At 40.4% G+C, this 22,840-nt stretch overlaps 1 protein-coding gene across 1 annotated transcript; it reads right to left on the reverse strand.

The window, feature by feature from the left end:
• Nucleotides 1–899: 899 nt before the first annotated feature.
• PLA2G12B (phospholipase A2 group XIIB) lies at nt 900–20,965 on the reverse strand. Its single transcript, XM_022590847.3, has 4 exons — nt 20,655–20,965; nt 10,203–10,291; nt 6,513–6,678; nt 900–1,021 (listed from the first exon to the last, which is right to left on the reverse strand). The coding sequence occupies exons 1-4, from the start codon at nt 20,863–20,865 to the stop codon at nt 900–902; spliced, it is 588 nt and encodes a 195-aa protein (XP_022446555.1). The 5' UTR covers nt 20,866–20,965.
• Between the last annotated feature and the right edge of the window lie 1,875 nt (nt 20,966–22,840).

Genomic DNA, 22,840 nt, shown 5'->3' on the forward strand with positions numbered 1-22,840 from the left:
GGGTGTTTTTAAAATACCAATAGGTAGGTACCACCCCCACCCCCAAGAGATTCTCTGTTTTTTTTTTTAATGCTCCTCAGGTGACTCTAATCTGCAATCAGGGCTGAGAACCACAGTTTAGGGAATGGCCCTCAGTCTCTCACTCCCCTCAGTTTTCAGGGATTTTCCTAGCTGTCTTCAGTGGCAGTTTTTACCAAGTGCTTCTCATCGTAACAGGACACTAATACTGCTTAGTAATTGGGAATTTCAACAGGAATAGTTCAATGAAGGAAAAAAATGGAACCTTAGAGGCCTAACGCCATCTGACCTCTACCTCCATTGGCTTCAATCAGGTAAGCCTCTGACCTTGCCTTGTTCTTATCTCTTCAGCACCAGTGGGAATAACTGTTATCATTGATGGAACTTACCAGGTTGGGTTCTGTTCTCTTCTAAGTGAAATGGAAGCATATTGGTGATAATGGAATTCATTCATCTCTTTTCAAATTTTCTAAAAAGTACACTTTATTAAATGTGAGATGCTTACTGGCAAGTGAAACAGGGACCAGAGGAAAGTCATTGCCTCCCAAATGGTTGGACTCTCCAAAATTTCACTTATGAATATAATTATTAATTCCAGGAATCCTGGTATTTTAGTCTTTAAGAACTGAATTTCCAGGCAAATATGTCTTGGTTGGGGAGACCAGTGTTAAAGTGAAGCGTAGTCTTCAAATCACTCCATGTCTTTTTTCCAATTCTCCTCAAACGATGATTCACTTTTCAGCTGTAGAATAGTGTTTCCTTTCTCCTGCTTTGCGGTATCCAAACTTTTGGAAAAAAGAATGAGACGCATCTGCCGTACTACCATCTCCCAGACTGACGGCTGTGGTGTCACTCAAAATGGGAAAGAAATCACCTCTTCCTCATAAGTCTTCTTTCTCCTCTTCTGCACAGATGCAGGCTGCCCGCTGACTGTTCATAAAGGGCCGGCAGCCCAAGGTCCATACAGTGTTGAACACAGTATCAGCCAGAGAATCACAGGCTACTTGAAAAAGATTAAGAGAAATATAAAAGTTAAGTCTAAGCAATTTTGAAGAGGCAGCGTATTTCCAAGGATAACATGATACCCAGAGGAAAGTAGAGGCAGTGATCCAAATACAGAATTAAAATGAAAAAATAGATTTAAGAGAAGCTTTTTCAGAGGAGCTTCTATCCAATCTAATAAAGCATAACACACTTTGGGATGCCCTCCTTTTATGGGCCTCCAGGTAGAAACCATGATTAGCAATCAGAATGCCCCACATCACTGGCTCACTCCATGGAAAATGTACCTTTTTTTTTTCAGAATACTCCCTCAGATAACACTATTATGTTTCCTATAGCTTTCCCTATTCAAGTGTGGGGTGAGTAACCAGGTTGCTAATATTTCGTGGAGGATTTTTGCATCTGTATTCATCAGGGATATTGGCCTGTAATTTTATTTTCTTGTAATATCTTTATCTGGTTTTGGAATAGGGTAGTGCTGGCCTCTTAAAATGCCTTTGGAAGTGTTCCCTCCTCGTCTGCTTTTTGAAAGAAGGATTGGTATTAATTCTTCTTTAAACGTTGAAGCCATTTAAATGGCTGACTAATTCTTCTTTGAATGTTGAAGCCACTTTAAAAGTGAAGCCAAAAAAAAAAAAAGTGAAGCCACCTGGTCCTAAATTTTTGTTTGTTGGGAGATTTTTGATTACTGATTCAATCTCCTTACTAGTAACCGTTCTGATTAGATTTTCTATTTCCTCATGATTCATTCTTGGTAGGTTGTATGTTTCTAGGAATTTATCCATTTCTTCTAGGCTGTCTAACTTGGTGTATAATTTTTCATGGTAGTCTTTTATGGTTCTTTGTATTTCTGTGATATTAGTTTTAATGTTTCCTCTTTCACCTCTGATTTTATTTATTTGCATCCTCTTTTTTTTTTCTTGGCCAACCTAGCTAAAGTTTTGTCTATTTTATCTATTTTATAAAAACTGATCTTTTCTATTGTCCTTTTAGTCTCTATTTCATTTATTTCCACTCTGATCTTTCTTATTTCCTTCCTTCTACAAACTTTAGGCTTCATTTGCTTTTCTTTTTCTAGTTCTTTGAGGTTTAAAGTTAGGTTGTTGATGTGAGATCCTTCTTTTTTTTGATGTTGACATTTATTGCTATAAACTTCCCTCTTAGGACTGCTTTTACTGCTTCTCATAAGTCTTGGTGTGTTATATTCTCTTCTGATTTCTTCTTTGGCATATTGTTTGTTCAGTAGCATGTTGTTTAATCTCCACATTGTTCTCACCACTTCTATTCAATACTCTACTAGAAGTCCTAGCCAGGGCAATTGGCAAGAGAAAGAAAAGGCATCTAAATTGAAAAGGAAGACAATATGCAGATGACATTATCTTGTGTACAGAAAAGCCTAAGGAATCTACTAAAACTTTCTTGGAGGTAATAAATGAGTTCAGTAAGGTTGCAAGATAAAAGATCAGTATACAAAAATCAATTGTAGTTGTATACATTATCAGCAAATAATCTGAAAATACTATTAAGAAAACAATTCCCTTTATAATAGCATCAAGGGATTTCCCTGGTGGCACAGTGGTTAAGAATCCACCTGCCAGGGCTTCCCTGGTGGCGCAGTGGTTGAGAGTCTGCCTGCCGATGCAGGGGACAGGGGTTCGTGTCCCGGTCTGGGACGATCCCACATGCCGCGGAGCGGCTGGGCCCGTGAGCCATGGCCGCTGAGCCTGCGCGTCCAGGGCCTGTGCTCCGCAATGGGAGAGGCCACAACAGTGGGAGTCCTGCGTACCAACAAAAAAAAAAAAAAAAGAATCTGCCTGCCAATGCAGGGGACACAGGTTTGATCCCTGGTCCAGGAAGATCCCACATGCTGTGGAGCAACTAAGCCCTTATGTCACAACTACTGAGGCTGCATGCTGCAACTATTGGAGCTCACATGCCTAGAGCCCATGCTCTGCAACAAGAGAAACCACTGCAATGAGAAGCATGCACACCACAATGAAGAGTAGCCCCCACTTGCTGCAACTAGAGAAAGCCTGCATGCAGCAACAAAGACACAACACAGCCAAAAAAAAAAAGCATCAAAAAGGAAAAAATACTTAGGAACAAATTAAACAAAGGAGTATAAGACCTGTGCTGTGAAAACTATAAAACATTGTTGAAAGAAATTAAAGAAGACCCAAATAAGTGGAAAGACATTCATGTTCATCGATCAGAAAACATAATTTTGTTAAGATGGCAATACTCCTCAGGACTTTCCTGGTGGTCCAGTGCAAAAGAATAATCCACCTTACAATGCAGGGGACGCGGGTTCGATCCCTGGTCAGGGAACTAAGATCCCACATGCTGCAAGGCACCTAAGCCCACACACCACAACTACTGAGCTCGCACACCTCAACTAGAGAGCCTGCATGCTGCAAACTACAGAGCCCACGTGCTCTGGAACCCGTGCACCACAACTACAGAGCCCATGCGCCCTGGAGCCTGCGCGCCACAACTAGAGATGAGAAAACGCACACGCCACAACTAGAGAGAATCCTGTGCACCAGTTCAAAGAGCCCACGCACCACAATGAAAGATCCCGCATGCCTCAGCAAAGATCCCGTGTGCTGCAACTAAGACCCAAAGCAGCCAAAAATAAATAAAATGAATAATAAATAAATCTTTAAAAAAAAGATGGCAGTACTCCTCAAATGGATTTACAGAGCCAACAAGAGTCCTATCAAAATTCCACCTGCCATTTCTTGAAGAAATTGACAAGCTGAACCTAAAATTCATATGGAAATGCAAAAGATCCAGAATATCTGAAGAAATCTTGAAAAAGAGCAAAGTTGAAGGACACTTCCTGATTTCAAAATTTACTACAAAATTACAATAATAGGAACAGTGTGGTACTGGCATAGATCAATGGAATAGAATTGAAAGTCTAGAAATAAACACTGCAATTATGGCAAATTGATTTTTGGCAAGGGTGCAAAGACAATTTATTGTGGGAAAGAATAGTCTCTTTCAACAAATGGTGCAGGAACAAATGGTGGGAAAGGATAGTCTTTTTCAACAAATGGTGTATGTCCACATGCAAAAGAATGAAGTTGGACCCCTTTCTTACACAAAAATTAACTAAAATGTATCATAGGTCTAAATATATGAGCTACAACAAAACTCTTAGAAGAAAACTTAGGAGTAAACCTTTGTGACCTTGAGTTAGGCTAAGCCTTTTTACATATGACACCAAAAGTACAAGAAAAATTTTTTAAAAGGATAAAATGGACTTAATCAAAATGTAAAACTTTTGGGCTGCAAATTATATCATCAAGAAAGTGAAAAATCAACTCATAAAATGAGAGAAAACATTTGCAAGTCATATATCCGATAAAAGATTTGCATCCAGAATATATACAAGAAGTCTTATGACTCAATAATAAAAAGACAAATAACCCAATTTAAAAGGGGGCAAATGAATAGGCATCTCTCCAAAGCAGTTCTTTAATGGCCAATAAGCACATAAAAAGATGCTCAACATCATTAGCCATCAGGGAAATGCAAATCAAAACCACAATGAGATATAACTTCACACCTACTAGGGTCTGTAATAAGATAGATAATAACAAGTGTTGGCAAGGATGTGGAGAAATTGGAACCATAATACATTGCTGGTGGGAATGTGAAATGGTATAGCTGTTTTGGAAATCAGTTTGTTATAAAATTACCATATAACCCAGAAATTCCCCTCCTAGATATATATCCAAGAGAAATGAAAACATGTCACCACAAAAACTTGTACATAAATGTTCATACCAGAATTATTCATAATAGCCCAAAAGTGGAAACAACCCAAATGTCCGTCAATTGGTGAATGGATAGAGAAAACATATTATATCCATACAATGGAATGCTATTCAGCAATAAAAAGGAATGAAATACTGATACATGCTACAATATGGATAAACCTTGCCAAGTGAAAGAATCCAGTCACAGAAGACCACATATTTTATGATACCATTTATATGAATTGTCCAGAATAGGCAAATTTATAGAGAAAACAGACTAATGGTTGCCTAGAGCTAGCCAGGGGAACAATGTAGTGGGACTGGTAATGGCTCTAGAGTTTCTTTTTGGAGTGATGAAAATGTTCTAAAATTAATTGTGGGGCTGATTGCATAACTCTGTGAACATATTTTAAAAAGCATTTAAATGGTTGAATTTTATAGTATGTGAGTTATATCTCAATAAAACTGAACAACAACAAAAAAATGAACGATCAGGGTATTTCAAGCAGAGGGAACTGAAGAGGCAGAAAGATTTGCGCCATCAACCCACATAGTTTGGAATAGCAGAAGTCAGGAAAGAAATCAGAAATAAGCAAGATGATGCTGGAGAGGTAGGCTAGGACTGAGTCAGAAAGGGCTATGAATGTCATGCTAAGGACTTGGATTTAATCCTAAGGAAGAGGAACCTATCGAAGGACTTACACAGAGGGTGGAAATGATCAGATTCGTCTGGTATGAAAATATACCTGGTCTCTATGGGGTCAATAGATTGGATGGGACCCAGAGATTGGGTTAATCTGTAGTAACCAGGCAAGTGATATATCAAAGAGATATTTAGGAGAAAGAATCAAAAGGATGTTGCTTGGAGGGAGTAACTTGACCTGACCCTAGATTAGCAGCAGGCACTTTTTCACCTTTTGTAGGTACAGATAGAATGATACTCCCTTTTACAGGGCCTAATTAATTATTCATATTTTCAAGCCCTCAGACATTCACTACAGGACAGCACTCTAGACATTGATCTATAGCAAGATCCGAGATTCTTCCTGCAGCTGACTTTCTCGATGGCATGGGGCCAGCTCTTCATAAGCCTGAATTTCAAACTTCACCATCTAAAAATATACAATGCTAATACCTGGATGTAATGTTCAGGCTTCAGAAACTAAAGGATTACAACTTTTCCTAAGGTAAATTAGGAAAAAGAAATTACAGAATCAGTGCTAGAAATTAGGTAGGTAAGCAGTTGTTTGAAAATAATTATCCTCAAAGATATAGAGACCTTTACACAAAAAAGATAGATTTTTAAATTAAAATTCCTTCCCTGGCGAGAACAAAATAAGAAAAAAAAAAAGGCTTAAACCCAAGCATGTAGTCCTATACGGAATAATTCCTGATATGGAAAATTATTTAACAGTGGAATGGATCACGAAAGCCAGTTGGGCAACTCTTGCTCTGTCCTTAGAGGATAGATTTTATTTCTCTGGGAAGGCTTTGGTATGGCCCTGTCCATCAGGAGTGGTGCCAGCAGCTCCTGGGCAGGACAGCAAGAACTTTAGTGAAGGATTGCCCAGAATCTTCCTTCCCCCTTGCTTGCATTGGTCACAGGATAAAGAAAGATCAGTAAGCTCTGATGGTCTCTTTGAGAAAAAGGGCCCTGGCTACATTTCTGTGTGAAAACAGGAACAAAATTCCCTGCTCACGGGTAGATGCACTGAAGATTCCTACCTTCTATGTTGGAGACAAAGCCCAGACTCCGCTTAAGGTCAGAGCAGATAGAGTGGAGACACCATCGGAATTTTGCATCACAGCGATACTTGTTGGCACCGCAAGTGTCATAACAGACGTCCAGCTGGTTGCAGCACTTGGTCATTGCTGGAATGCCCAAGTCCATCTGAGGAAAAGTGAAGGAAGAAAAGTGAAGGAAGAAAATGCAACGTTTAGACCAAGGACCTTAGGCAACCTTGCCTACCTTGTTCTCAAATTCCTGTTACAGATTCAGATCTATTCAGAAGCACCGATGACTGGAAAGAATACATCAGGTTGACAGTCACAGGATGCTAAGTTTTGATCATGATCTAGTTATTAGTTTAATAACTTTGAATGGCCCACTTTTCTTCTTTTTCTTTTGGGGTTTAGTAATTTTCAAATTCACAGGCCACTATAGTGCTAAAAATAGAAATCAGAAAGTTAGGCAAGAGGGCATAGCTTCAAGACTGGCAAATTCAACTAAAACCTATGCTATACGAGATTTTGTTTAAACAAAAGATTCCAAGTCTCAGAAGTATGAAAAATTAAGCCTCAGTTCATAAAGAGGTCACCAGCATTTATCAGGGATCCATCCCATGCAGCACTGTTTTAAGTATGTGTATGTGTATTTGTATGTGTCGAGGAGCAGAGTGGGGATAGAACATAGTTCCTGACCACGAGGGGACTATGATCAAACAACAAAGTAACACACACACACACACACACACACACACACACACATTTATAAAGCATCCTAAACAATTACAAATGTGTCATAAACTAAGTTCATAGACTGCCACATGTAGAGTTACCAAACAGGAATTTTTTTGAAAGGATTATTAGAGATGATGGTAGACTTAAGATACAGCAGGTAAGGAAAGGAAATAATGAGCATATCATATATGAGCAAGTCAATTAGTTTGTTTAGTCTTTCAAGGGTCTTAGCAGGGTGATGTATTATATATTTTTATTATATATATCTATATCTATATCTATTTATTTATATATATATTTTTTTATTTTTTTAATTAAGGAGAAAGGCAAGTTGATAGATGGCCTTGACATCCAAAATAGCAAGTTAGATTTGATAAAGACTCTTGAGGAAGGAAGGGACATGATGCAATAAGTGATTAAAGAGGAGTAATCATTCTGTGGTTTATAAAACAGATGAGAACAGGGTGAGTTTAGACATGGATCTTCTTTTTTTTTAACATCTTTATTGAAGTATAATTGCTTCACAATGGTGTGTTAGTTTCTGCTTTATAACAAAGTGAATCAGCTATACATATACATATATCCCTGTATCTCTTCCCTCTTGTGTCTCCCTCCCTCCCTCCCCATCCCACCCCTCTAGGTGGTCACAAAGCACAGAGCTGATCTCCCTGTGCTATGCGGTTGCTTCCCACTAGCTATCGGTTTTACATTTGGTAGTGTATATATGTCCATGCCACTCTCTCACTTTGTCCCAGCTTACCCTTCCCTCTCCCCGTGTCCTCAAGTCCATTCTCTAGTAGGTCTGCATCTTTACTCCCATCCTGCCCCTAGGTTCTTTTTTTTTTTTTTAGATTCCATATATATGTGTTAGCATACAGTATTGTTTTTCTCTTTCTGACTTACTTCACTCTGTATGACAGACTCTAGGTCCATCCACCTCACTACAGATAACTCAGTTTCGTTTCTTTTTATGGCTGAGTAATATTCCATTGTATATATGTGCCACATCTTTATCCAGTCATCTGTCGATGGACAGTTAGGTTGCTTCCATAGACATGGATCTTTTGCAGCTCTTCTCACAATATAGACTTGGACTTGGATGGAAGCTGTGAAAATCTGGTTTCAAGGTATGGGTGGGGATTGATTAACCAGCTATCATAGATCCTTTCCTCTTGAGTCTCCTTAAGTGTTCTCTTGTTTGAACTTTTACTACAAGACCACCTAGAGAAGAATATGGACTTTGGTAGTTTAAAAGGCCCTTTTAAGCAAAAACCAAAACAAAGCATTATTACGTTAAGAGATAATCTAACTCATTAGACTAGGCAAAGGCCTGGACTCAGCAATTCTGGGTAAATTCCCATCATCTGACACCTGAAGCAAGCTACTTTGCTTGCACCTCACCCCTAAACCTAAGAATACATCACAACAGAGGTAACAGAATTAGATGAGTATAGTGCTATCATTCAATTCAACTCAATTGGAAATTCTTGAACTAGTTCTAAATAATATTTGTACCAGTAAACAAAATGACATTACTCCCAAAATAGAGTGCATACCACTTTCTTAGCTACTAAATTGATATCAAGTAAAAGATATTAGCCAAAAATACATTGTTTCTCTAATGTATATTTGGAAGGATTATCTTCTGTGTCCATTCACGTACTGATGATTGTGGACCAGGTTAGGCGTACAGCTGTGAAGGTTGTGCAGTGAACAAGAGTGTCGTATCTAAGGGGGCACCTTCCCACAAGACATCATAGATTTATATATTTATTAAGAAAAATATCCAGCCAGTGGCAGGCATTTCCTTTTCTTACAAAATCAGTATATTAAGCTTAGTTGGTTTTATTTTGGTTTGGGGTTTTTTTTTGCGGTACGCGGGCCTCTCACTGTTGCGGCCTCTCCTGTTGCGGAGCACAGGCTCCGGACGCGCAGGCTCAGCGGCCATGGCTCACGGGCCCAGCCGCTCCGCGGCATGTGGGATCCTCCCGGACCGGGGCACGAACCCGTGTCCCCTGCATCGGCAGGCGGACTCTCAACCACTGCGCCACCAGGGAAGCCCTAAGCTTAGTTTCTGACAAATGGAAGAAAACCATCTTGAGGAAAGGCAACTTTTTTTCAATTTGCACAAAAATGCCACATGGGTGAGCAGCATTTTAGTTAGAAGAATAAACATTATGCTGCTTAGAAAATTACTACAAAAATCTTTTGAACCAGCAGAAAAGTGAAGTTTAGCCTGATTAAGACACCAACTAAAGGCATAGCTAAACTATGATTTTAGATATGAAATCCTTCTACCTACATTTTACATGAAACCTCTTTTCTAAAGTGAAAAAGGTAAAAGGGCTTCCAAGGGGTCTTAAAAGAAATTAATTATTCCTTGTTTTTAGAGGAAGTCGACAGTTTGAGAAACAGTCAGAGGCAAAATGATAAATGTTTAGCCAGTGGCTTGTTGTGTGTATGGGCATGTGGGTGGATGGAGGTGTGTTTGCAGGTTCCTATAATGTTAATACTCCAAACATAGTTGATTTGACGGTACCGTCACCAAGTTAGCCGCTTGCAAAAGTGCTGAGGATACACCAATCAGCCCTCACTGGTACTGGTCAGTACCAGTTTGCTCCAGTACATCACTGGAAAGTCTCACCAATTTAAATAAGTCAAACTTGTCAGATGTATTTCAAATTAAGTTATGTTTGGTTCACTAAGGCTCAGCTGATATTTGCATTGGTGCTTTCAGAGTTCACTACACAACGACTTATCTGGGGGATAGCTGCCTCTGAGAAAAGGAAATCAGAAACTGTCTTTGAAAATGATCTCCCTTCCTCTGTATCCAATTTAAAATACTAATCATATTTCTCAATCATATTCCTTAAGTGTTGAGTTCCATCAGTGGTAACTCTTGGATTAGTTTTAGTTAAAACCAATCAACTAAGAAAACAATGGTGGTGTACATACACTTTCTGGTACCTTGAGACCCAGGAAATAGGAACTGCAGCCGTTGGGCTCCTGAGGCTTGTATCCAGGTCTGGGCATTGGTGCCTTTCCTAGCAGGGGAAAGAGAGGAAAGAAGTGGGAAGAAATGTTTAGAAATTAAGCATTTGGGAACATTCACCAAATAAAAATGATCTAAAAAGCATGTTCAGTTTTTCCTTTAAAAGTCACTGCTCCTGGGACTTCCCTGGTGGCACAGTGAAGAATCCGCCAGCCAATGCAGGGGACACAGGTTCAATCCTTGGCCCGGGAAGACCCCACGTGCTGCTGAGCAACTAAGCCCGTGCGCCACAACTACTGAGCCTGGGCTCTAGAGCCTGCACATCACAACTACTGAGGCCGCGTGCCACAACTACTGAAGCCCACACGCCTAGAGCCTGTGCTCCGCAACAAGAGAAGCCACCGCAGCGAGAAGCACGCGCACCGCAACGAAGAGTAGCCCCACTCGCCGCAAGTAGAGAAAGCCCACGCACAGCAGCAAAGATCCAACACAGCAGAAAATAAAATAAAGAAAGAAAAATTTTTTTTTAATTAAAAGAAAAATTCACTGCTCCTCACCTTAAATTAGGTGGTGATGATGATTATGATGATATCATAAGAGAGTAATAACCTCCAGACCAGGCTGGCGTTTTCTCCGAATATTGAAGGATTCTATGAGCACTTATTTACTAACAATTCTAATGTTTCTTACATGCACGACCTTGAAGATAAGGTCTGTGGCAAAACCAAACTAAAACTCAAGGTTTCTCATTCTTCTATCCACTGTAAGACCACATACTATGCACAAAGACCTGATCATACACTTAAGGGATCAGAATTAAAACAGTACCACAAACTTTTTTAGAATAACGTGAAGGAAATTTTGCAAGATTTCATAAATGCAGACAAAGCATTGTTGACCAAAGGGCAAAGAAAACACCCCACTGAAACATTTTAGGCATTTGTGTCACAGAACTAAGGCGAAACTATCCGAAAAGCTTTGGATTTCTTAGTTTCTCCTACTTGGCTTTTGGGTAATTTTATAATCTTGCAAATGCATACAGAGAAGCTTTGTCAGTGTGTCAAGGGTAGTCATTATAGATAAAGATAACCTTGACCTGAGATGACCTCAGGACAGTCATCTGCAGTTAGTATTTTTATCCCATTATCCAGATAAGGAATATGGGGCTAAGAGGTTTTGTGACTTGCCTGAGTCATATAGAAAGTGGGGGGAATTGGGATATAAATCCAGATATATCCTGTTTGTCTCCAAAGCCCATGTTCTTTCCCCAGTTCCTTTGCCTCGTGTAGGATATGCAAGACATAACAGAAGATGGAGGAAATAAGCTAAGAATTAATCCTCCAAGTGAGACACATGGCATTTTCTCTTTCTTTTCTTTAATCTTCTCCTGCCAGGTATTTTATTTTCAATTATTTTGTATTATGAAATATTTCAAAACTGAAGTCAGAGAAACAAATACCCATGTACCCACTACACAAACACAATGAATGTTAACTTGCCAAACATGCTGTATTTCTTCTGTTTAATTAAATGGTGTAAGTATAGTCGAAGCCCCTTTGCACCCCATCTTTCTGTTTTAATTTTTAGGTAGGAAGTCTATGCTTTAGAGCCCTCCCTCCTTATTATTCTTAAAAACTGCCTTCATTACTCTTGGACATTTACTCTTGCATATGAATTTGAGAGTCAAATTAGTCTACATGAGACATGTAGATTATGTCTACAAGAGATGAAATGCGGATTTGTATTTAAAATACATTGATTTTATAGATTAATTTGGAGACAACTGACTTTCTTATAATATTCTGTATTCCCAAACATGGGCCTAATATAGCTTTCCATTTACTTAGGTCTTCCTTTATGTCTTTCAACAGCGTGTTATAATTTTCTCCATATATTTATTATACCTCCTACATACTGTATTATTCAGATGCTTAAACAAGATAGGATATCTCATCAAGATCCAGAATTAAGGCTCAGAAGCCTGGAATGATAAATCTGACCTTTTCTGGAACCCAGGCTGCTTCTAGCCTTCAGCTCTACCAGCCCTGGAATTTAGCCCTGACTCTCATGATCCAAGATGGAGCTTCAGCCAACACATCCATATTACAAGCAGCAGGATGGAAGAAGGAGGTGGAAAGGTCAGAGCTCCTCTCTTTAATAAACACACTCCAGAATGTTACACACATCACTTCATCTTACTTCCCTTTGGCCAGACCTTAATCAAATGGCAACACCTGGTTGCAAAGGTGGGCTAGGAAATGAAGTTTTTCTTCAATGGAGGCAGCCATGAGCCCTGCTGGAAGTTGGGAGGAGGGCTTATGAATGTAGAAAAGGGGGACAATAAGCAGTCTCTGCCACAGTCTTTTTGGGTATTTGTTGCTGTGGTACAACATGTGTATATGATGGTGTTTCAAGGTGGCCCTCAGTGATCCCCATTTCCTGGTATTCATAACCTTGTGTATTGTCCTAGGGTTGGTCTGTGTGATCAACAGAATATGGCAGAAATGGAGCCATGTTGCTTCCAAGATTACATTATAAAAGACTACAACTTCTAGGAAGGGTAAGCTGGGACGAAGCGAGAGCAGCATTGACATATATACACTACCAAATGTAAAATAGATAGCTAGTGGGAAGCAGCCGCATAGCACAGGGAGATCAGCTAGGTGCTTTGTGACCACCTAGAGGGGTGGGATAGGGAGGGTGGGAGGGAGACGCAAGAGGGAGGGGATATGGGGATATATGTATACGTATAGCTGATTCACTTTGTTATACAGCAGAAACTAACACAACATTGTAAAGCAATTATACTCCAATAAAGATGTCAAAAAAAAAAGGCTACAACTTCTGTCATGGAAAGGTCCATTGGTAAAAAACTAAAGCTTCCTGCTAACAGCCACATGAGTTTGGAAGGAGATCTCCAGCTTCAGTCATATCTTCAGAGACTAATATCAACAGGCAGTGTGACTACAACTTTATGAGAAACTCAGAGCCAGAAACACCCAGCAGAGCCCCTAGATTCCTGACCCTCAGAAACTGTGTGATACAATAAATGTTTGTTATTTTCTGCTGCTAAGTTTGGGGGTCACCTGCTACTCAACAATACGTAACTATTGCAGTTGCCATTATGATTTGCATCTCTTTTTCATTACATTTTTTTCTACGACAGCTCTATTGAGATGTCATTAATATATTATATGTTCACCCGTTTAATGTGTGTAATTCAATGGGTTTTAGCTTTTCACGGAGTTGTGAGACCATCACCACAATCTAATTTTAGAACATTTTTATCATCCCCGTACCCATCTTTCGCAGTCATGCTCCATCTTTCACAGTTCATCCATATTATCTTTATGGCTGAATAATATTCCATTCTCTGGATGTACCACAGTTTGTTTATTCATGCACCATTGATGGACGTGGTGGTCATTTCCATCTTTTGGCTATTGTGAAGAGTGCTGCTATGAATAATTGTGTACAAGTATTTGTTTGAATATCTGTTTTCAGTTCTTCTGGGTGTACATACCCGAGGAGTGGAATTGCTGGGTCACATAGTAATTCTGTTTAACTTTTTGAGGAATTATCAGCGGGCTTTCTTCAGCAGCTGTACCATTTTGCATTCCCACCAGAAATGCACAAAAAATTCCAATTTCCTCAATCCCCACAGTTTCACTACAATGTATCTATAGGTGGACTGTGTATCCTTACCCCACTTGGAATAATCTGAAGACTCGGGTGTCTTTCACCTCTGGAGAATTCACAGCCCTTGTCTGAATTTTTTATTTTCTTCATTCTCTATAGTTTCTCCTTCTGGGCCTCTTATACTGAATGGTGATTCTTTTTAATCCTGTCCATCATATATCTTAATCTCTCTTTCATATTTTCTATCTTTTTCTCTCTGTACTGAATTTTTACTAGCTTCATCAAATTTATTTTCCATTTTACTAATTATCTCTAGGTTGACTAACTGCTAGGTTATCTGCTATGTAACCCATCCACTGAGTTTTTTTCTTCTGATGACTATAATTTTCATTTCTTGGAGTTCTATGTAAATGTTCTTTAAATCTGTGTATTCATTTTCATTGAGTTCTGTTTTTTAATTATGTTTTCTATTGCTTCTTTTATTTCTTTAATAATTTCAAATGTTGTTATTTTTTTATTATCTCCATTCCTTGGGATGCCATTTCATTTTTTGATGTCTACTGACTCTCCCGCATGGTGGATTATCTTTTTGAATGGTATGTAATTGTTTTCGGGAGGGCTTGTTTTTCTAAATGAATTCCTGTGCCCTGTGTCACATACTACAAAGTAGTCCCTAACTGCTTTTGCTGTGGCTCTAGGAGTACCAAGATAAGTGAGACACATGTCTTTATGTTAATTTCTCAGCTTGGGATACTCACACCAGGCCAGCTGTATAGATTCAGATTCCTCACCTATGCATAGGGTATGCTTCAAGTAGTGATTTTTTTTGTTTTGGCTGCATTGAGTCTTCATTGCTGTGTGTAGGCCTTTTCTAGTTGCAGCAAGCAGGGGCTACTCTTCCTTGCAGTACGCAGGCTTCTCATTGCGGTGGCTTCTCTGGTTGCGGACCACAGGCTCTAGGTGCGTGGGCTTCAGTAGTTGTGGCTCACGGGCTCTAGAGCGCAGGCTCAGTAGTCGTGGTGCACAGGCTTAGTTGCTCCACAGCATGTGGGATCTTCGTGGACCAGGGCTCGAACCCATGTCCCCTGCATTGGCAGGTGGATTCTTAACCACTGCGCCACCAGGGAAGCCCAGGTAGTGATTTTTCTTAGTGGATGTTCTTTATTCCTCCTCCAAGCTCCAGCCCCAGGTGGACAGAAAGCATTCTTGCTACTTCTTGGAATGTTGGATAATCCAATAATCTAATCCGTTTTAAACAGACTAGACAGTTTCTCAGGCTCTAAGCTTTATGCAGACTGCTCAGTTCCAACTTCCCAATTCTTACTGGTGAAATTTACTTTTCCTCTCTCTGTATGAGCAATAAAGCCCATTCCTCAGCCCCTGGAGTCTATATATGTGCCAGACTGACACCCCCAAGGGCCATGGCAGCATCAGCTCCTGCTGCCACTTTGGCTTTTTGTTTCCCCTTCATTTCTAGAACTTGAAGTTTTCCCTTTATTTCATTCTAGGTTGAGTGTGTGTTTTTTGTTTTAATATTTTATTTCCACCCCGTCTTTCTTGTTATTTGTAATGGAGAGGTCCTGTACTTGTTGACACAGAGTCCACCAGCCCACCAGTAATCCCTGCATTACTTTTCAAAGGTCTTGAGAAATATAACTTAGCATTGATACTCTACTAACCTGCCGTGTGTGTGTGTGCGTGCGTGTGTGTATGTGTGTGTGTGTGTGTGTGTGTGTGTGTATGTAGCACTGGGAATAGGGGAATGGGTAAAGTGTATTAAATAATATTAGTAATCAAATTACACATATGAAAATAATCAAACTATGTCATACAATTAAAGCGTATTATCTCTTGGAGGTGAGACTATGGTGATTTTATTTTTTCTTCAGATTGTTCTTTTACAAATGTTCTACCTATGCTAGCTTTATAGAAATCAGGGGAAAAATTTCAATGAAGAAACAAATGTCTAAATTTGATGGTGAAATTTAGCTCTTTAATAATTTCGCTGATAAAGGGCTTTTGCAGCAGACTCAGTCCAGTTTCCTGAGTTACCCTCTGCCATTTTTGCAGTTGGTAACTCACAGAAGATAAAACTCTGATATTCCAGTTTGAAAGCTAATGGGACACCAATTATAGATACGTCCCACCTGGCCTGATATTGATGACAGTTGTTTTTTTTTTTAATATTTTACGAAAGCTGTAGAAATTCTGTTTGAACCTTAATTAAAAGTTCTAAGAAAAAAGGTGATGGTTTGAGTCCACACAGAAATAAGGTACTATATCCTCATAGTACAGTCGGAGCAGATTTGAGTTGTGTTGAGTCGTTTCAGTTTGATGTTTTGAGTCTAGGCATCAATAATGTACAATGTCCACAAACTAATTTTATTTTTTGGTTTTGGCTATTTATAGGAGTGGGAGGCTGACCATCTGATTTTTTGGATGAGGGCTTGGCAAACACTGGCTCAAGTCCAGCCCATAACCTGCCAGATAAAAATGATTTTTATATTTTTAAATGATTGGGGGAAAAGTCAAAACAAGGATAATATTGTGTGACATATGAAAATTATTTGAAATTAAAACTTTAGTGCTCACAAAAAAGTTTTTTTCAGAGCACAGCAACACTCATTCCTTATGTATTAGCTACAGCTGCTCTCACAGAAAAAAGAGCCGAATGTTGTTATGACCTTGGTGTGAGGATGGTCTTTTAAGCAAGACAAAAAATGCAGAAGCTGTAAAGAAAAGGACTGATAGACTGGTTCTTAGGAAAATTTAAAACTTCTGCATAAAGTGAAACGCCACAAAACACCTAAAAGACAAATGAGGGAGTTAGGCATGAAACCCGAAAGTTCTACCCGCAGGAAGGTCCGCTACCTCCTGGGCCCCACCGTTTTTCTCTCTGTTTTGTCACTGAAAACAACAGTAAAACTGTCTGGCGCTTTATCACCCAGGCCAAGGGTTAAACCGCTTAGGAGGGTGTGGCCCTTCTCCCCACCCAGCTGGTTCCCGCAGAAGTGGCTCTGTGTGCTCCACTAGAGGTCTGCCTAGGAGTCCAAGGGCCATATTTGAAGGGCACATCCTGCTTCCTGCCAGAAACCCTCAAATACAGCATGAGGAACACAACAAGGGAACAAAACAGAGCTGTGACAATTTAACTGAAGCAATAAACTCTATTTCAGTCACTAAAACAGATTAAGTTACTGCATGAGGTAAGGCGAGCGACTTGTCCTGGTTTGCCTGAGACCATCCTTGTTTTAGTACTTAAAGTCCCACGTTCCAGGAACGCGCACCCCTTCCCTCCATCACCGGCAAACCTGGACATTTCCTCACCCTTCTCGAGAACAACCATTGCCCTCTAAATCAGTAGCTGTTTTCTTTTTTTGGGCCCCAGGTCCTCTAAGAATCTGATGAAGGCTGTGAATTCTTTGTCTAGAAAAATGTATAAATTCACAGGTTCATAAAATTTTGCTCTAAGATTTCAAACAGATAAAAATTCTCCTGAAAATAAGAATGCTGATATTTAAGGATACCTTTCTTCCTAGAACTAAACCCAAGAAGAAAATCATCATGAGGTCCTTTTATCAAAGTGTGAAGGTGTGGTTGATAGCTTAAATCATGATTTACAAGACACAGAAACTCTGCCTCACAGACCTTCATAAAGGCACAGAACATCTAAATCATCATTTGATGATTTCTTCCAGAAGCTGAGAGGATGTCGTCCAGCAACTGGGATTTCATGTTTTTAAATTTTATTTTGAAAGGGAATCTGAAGAATCTGAATGCATAGTTAACCTGTTCACCAGATTTTCTCATAACGTTTATAAAATTTGCTTGGTATCTGCCATGTTCCATACGGCACTAATTCTTTATATATATTATCTTTAATTCTTACAACAACCTTGTAAGGTAGGTATTATTAACATTAGTTATAAACATGAGGAAACAAAGGTTGAGAGACGTAACTTGCCCAAGGTCATCAGCAATGAGATTCCCCAACCCCCACCCCCACCCCCAGTACAAACCCCTGATTTTTCCATTACTAGTATTTCTCAAAGTCTGGTTCGAGGACCACGTGTGCAGTTCCTAGCACAGACCTACTGAATCAGAATCCCTGAGGTGGGAGAGGGAATCGTGTTCACATTAGTGCAGACCCCTTAAGCCAGTTGTACCATGTATGCTATTGATCCATGCTGAATCTCGTTATATTTACAGCCCGATCATTTGGCAAGTTCAGATGTTGTGTGTTGACCTGAAAACGAATTGTAGATACAAGAAGTGTGGAAAGCAATATTGATACACTAGCGTAGGCTACCAGGATACAAATATACCTTTGTCTGTCTGAACAATCTATGGGCTGAATGACCCCTTAAATAGTGCTCTCTACCTTGGTCACACTTTGCAATCACCTGGGAAATGTTAAAAATAACGATGTCTAGGTCCAACCCATGGAGATTCCCATTTAATTGATTTGGGCAGCAGGCATTTTTTAAAGCCTCCCGCAGGTGATTCTAAGTGCAGAGCAAGGTAGGAACCACTGTTTTGAGCAGTGGTAAGTACCTACCAAATGGCAATTTCTTTTTCTTGTAGACTAACTGTTGCTAAATTGTTCCTTCTGACAAAAAAAAAAAAAAAATTGCAGTTTTTAAAGCAGTTTTTTCCTCAAAGCGTGGTCCCAGGACCACCAGCAGCAGGATCACCTGTGAACTCTTAAGAATGCAAATTTTCTGGTCCCACCCCAGACCTACCCAATCAGTATAAGAGGGGTGAGGGCCAGCAGTCTGTTTAAACAAGCCCTTCAGGGGATTTGCAGCACAGCAAGTTTCTTTTAAAGAAAGAGAAGCCTTGTGCACAAGAAGTGTATCACACAGCAAACAGAGACTCAGTTAGTTATTAGCCGTTATCTGTTCAAAAGCCTCCTTGATCCACAATCAACTTGAGAAAAAGTTCTGTACTGCTTGGGCACAGCCTCCAGGTTCTTGGCTCTGCTGCGTTCCAGAGGTAACAAGGCTTAACCCCCTATTTCCTACGTGTTTTTCAGACCCCTGGTTGGACAGGTCCTGTTTTGTAGAGTGAGTGGAGTTATTTGTGTTCCTGCAATCTCTCTGTTGACTATTCTCATCCCCCACCTGTGGCTGCTGCATCGACTGACCCAGGTGCAGGCTTGCAACCAAAATTTGCTAAAATCTTTTAATGCTGTTTTGCTAGAGAAAAAGAGGGTTTGGTTCTCGTTTCCCTTAAAAAAAAAAAAAAAAATCCTGCTGTTATCTATTTGCTAAGCCACAAACCTAAGTCTTGTGTTGCCTCCAGGAAGGAAAATAGCACCAGTGTTGATCAAATATCTGAAGTGAGTTAACCCTTTCCTGCCCCATCCATGCAAACTAGGTGAGAACAGTCCCTGTGACAAGGCATCTCTGCATTAGTCTAACACACCTTAGACAAAGGCATTGCTAGGGGTACAGGTGGGTCCTAGCATAGATTTACCCTATGGAATCTTCACAGAGACGCTGTAGCTTCCTTTTTTCAACATTCCCCTCTGAGATGAAAGCTTCTGTGCTGTAAAACTTGGTTCTGGAGGATTAACCATGGTCTCTTAGTCACTCCCCGTTTATAAGGAAGGGATTTCCCCCGCTCAAAGGTTAAAAAAAGGGACTGTGAGACTGATTGGGTGAGTCCAGCAAGTGTGTAGCTCTTTTGAGTCTCTCTCCAAGCTGAGTTTTATCTGTTGAGTGTCTGGAGAAAATATTTCTCAAGTGTTTTCCTGCTAGGCTAAACTCACCATTTTCATCTCTTAATCCCACGATGAAACATCTGATAAACTAAACAGTGAAGCAAATGCTGTATGAGGCTGTGTATGCTTTCAGAAATATCTTCGTTTGCGTTTGAAGTTACCCTTTGCCTCCCAGCTGCAAGGTCCAGGGCTCCACGTTCTGCTCCCGTTACACTGAATTCCAGTGCAAGGTGAAGGAAGAACGGGCCACAGGGTCTGCTCTTTTGCAGCCAGACCTGCACGCAGGCTCCCATGTACCCTCTTTACAACTCAGGTGAGGTAGTGCTCCTACCCATTCAGTTCCACATCCCCAGGCCTGCTTGGGGCCTGCTCCCTGGTGGACAGAGGCAGCTGGCAGACACCCATCCTACCCACCAAAGGACTGTCACTGCTGACTGAGGCAGGGACAGCTCTCTTGGGGGTGGTGGTGGTTAGGCAAATTGATCAGAGATTGACAGATATGGAAGGAAGGTGTGAACTGCATTCAGGGGGAGAGACGAATCCATTTCCAAGCTAGGAGCAGAGTAACTGAGGAAGCGCAGAGTTTTCTGGCAGAATTTTCCCTGAATGTTCAGCTGAGTTTCCATCCCTAGGAACACCTCCCAAAGACATCTCTTATTCTTTCTCCCCACCCTTGCCACCTTTTCCTAAGTACCTACCTGCCTCACAATAAACCCATTAAATTGTCCCCAGGGAAACAATTCTCGCAAAACTCCTTGGAATAGGTTTGCCAGATAAAACACAGGAAGCTCAGTGAAATTTGTATTTCAGATAAACAACCAGTAATTTGTCACTATAATTGTGTCCCAAATATCTCACACATTTTAACAAAGTCTTGGTTGTTTATTTGAAATTCAAATTTCATTGGGTGTCCTATATTTTTAGTTGCTGAATCTGGCACCCCTCTAAGAGGTGGATCACAGGAAAAAGTGCATGACAGATTGTGGCCCTGCTTAAGCTCTTCACAGGTCCACCAGTGACAGTCTCACCGGAAGAGAGACCGTGCACTCACCATATCGGCATCTGTACTGACAGACTCCATTTTTCCCTCCCAGCAGTTCCAGAAAGGAATCGAAGTAGCTGTTGACAGATTCAAAGCTGCCCCGGATGTGCCGAAGGCCCCAGTCTGAATAGGACTCCTCTGCGTCAGGGCTGGTGTCACTCTGAACCAGGCCACCCCCCAGGCTGAGCCACAGAATCAAGAAGCTAGTGGCCAGCGTCATCCTGTAGCCAGGTAGGTACTGAGGTCCCTCGTCAAACCCCAGCCAGTGTCCCAGGAAGTCTGGGTACACGGCCCACCGGCCAGATGCCGAGCAAGACTGGGAAAGGAATTATCTGGAGCACTCAATCTGTGTGTTCCCCAGAGGTGGACTTTAAACACAGCTATGGAGGTTGGGATGAGATCAGGGCAATTAGAAAGGGCAAAGGTTAGGCAGTAGGAGGGCCTATCTGAGGGATGGCCAGTGAGAGAGAGAACACTTAAGAGCGGATTCCCCAGCCCTGGAGCAGGGGGATGTTAGCCAACTTTTCAGAGGCGTGAGTTGTGGAGCAATTGGAATTCTACCCCCAACCAGCTGGTTAACCTATGGATTAGTTACAAGTTTGGTCCCCTAGGACAGGCCTCTTGACACAAAGGACGTAGCCACACCCCTAAGCCAGTCACCTACGTATGGTAACTAGGGAGATGTAGGGAGATGCAGGAAGATGTGTAAAGGACTCAGGAAACCCCCCGTGATGGCGGGTCAACAGTGTCACCTGTACCAATGGTCCGGGTATTGTCAGAGTTTGCTCTAAGTGTGCGTGATGGGAGGGTTCAGATTTAGGACCCCAGCTTCTGCGTCGGTCAATGCTTGGCTCTCAGACTCAGTCCTCTAATCTGGCAGAGCTCCTCATCAAAGCCATCCTAGTGCTGGGGCATTTTTGCCTCTGTATTTACAGCAGTATTTTTATTTACACTCAGCAGCGTCTGGTATCTACAGATTGCTCTGAGATAGAGCTGGGGGAACTCAGCTCTCTTAGTATTGTTCTTCCATTGAGTTGCTTAAAAGTCAGAGAGTTTATCAGAAACACTATTTGAAATTTTAGACTTTAAAAGTGTTGACTGGGGGCTTCCCTGGTGGCGCAGTGTTTGGGGGTCCGCCTGCCGGTGCGGGGGACGTGGGTTTGTGCCCCGGTCCGGGAAGATCCCTAAAAAAAAAAAAAGTGTTGACCGAAGTCTAGTGTTTTGGCATCATCTTCACTTTATACTTTGCTTTTTTAGTCATGTGAAGAAATAAATTCCATCCATGAAATCACTAAGCTAAAAAATGATGGCTTTATGGACCAAATGAGTTACTTAGCTTCTCTCTCAAAAGTCTGGAAAGCCCCAGAGAAAATAATGAATTAAATTTCTTCCTTTTAGATAAGAAATATATTTGTCTAAAGACTCAGACTCCAGGAAGGGTAGTAGTTATAAAATATATCATATGAACAGCAACAATGCCACCAATATTTTAAAGTATCTACAATTTTTAAAACCACTGTGTGTGTGTGTATATATTTTTTTAAATTTCACATCAATTCTACAGAGGAGGGTAAATACCATTCCCATTTGAGAGGTGAGAAAACTGAGATACAAAGGTTAAATGACTCAGTCAAAGATAAACAGGCTATCAAGGATAAGAGCTGAGGGTCAGAACCAGCTATTACATAATCTGGGGCGCCCAGTCAAAATGAAAATGCAGAGCTCCTTTTCAAAAAGCAGGGAAAAAGTGCCATTAAGGGACCTAAAATACAAAGTTTTCCTTTAAAAATGTTTTATTGTGTTATCACTGTTGTAAAATATAATTGGGTAATAGTGATAACTGAGTAACAATATAAACTTATAAACTGCAAAAATATTTTTGGTGTCATAATTTTATATAATACGATGTGTAATACTTTATTAATGTATGATGTGATTGATCATTTTTCTGACTTGCTTTTCTGTAAATTCATCTATTAGGTCATCAAAATTTATACTTTTAATAACTTCATTTTCAATTCATACAATTGAAAGCAATGTCAGTTGCTCTTGGCAAATGCAAGGTCACAAATAATATTTGATAATCTTTAATTTTGAGAAGGCTCTGCTGATCCAGCTCTTACTGGAGCTAGTAATAGTATTTTTCCCCCATTTCTTGATACCTTAAAATTTTTTGTAATTGCAGTAAACTATTC

This window comes from Delphinapterus leucas, chromosome 16 (genome assembly GCF_059928025.1).
Source record: "Delphinapterus leucas isolate spDelLeu-1000000601 "Yukka" chromosome 16, BTC_Dleu_Yukka2, whole genome shotgun sequence".
Lineage (NCBI taxonomy): Eukaryota > Metazoa > Chordata > Mammalia > Artiodactyla > Monodontidae > Delphinapterus > Delphinapterus leucas.

Bases quoted from the DNA above. Each gene is read 5' to 3' on its own strand.
- PLA2G12B (XM_022590847.3), bottom strand. From the start codon at position 20,865: ATGACGCTGGCCACTAGCTTCTTGATTCTGTGGCTCAGCCTGGGGGGT. The intron at 6,679-10,202 runs GTATGTACACCA...ACTTTTCCTCAG, and splicing joins GTCTCAAGGTACCAGAAAGT to ATGGACTTGGGCATTCCAGC. The intron at 1,022-6,512 runs GTAGGAATCTTC...ATCTTTTTCAAG, and splicing joins CTTTGTCTCCAACATAGAAG to TAGCCTGTGATTCTCTGGCT.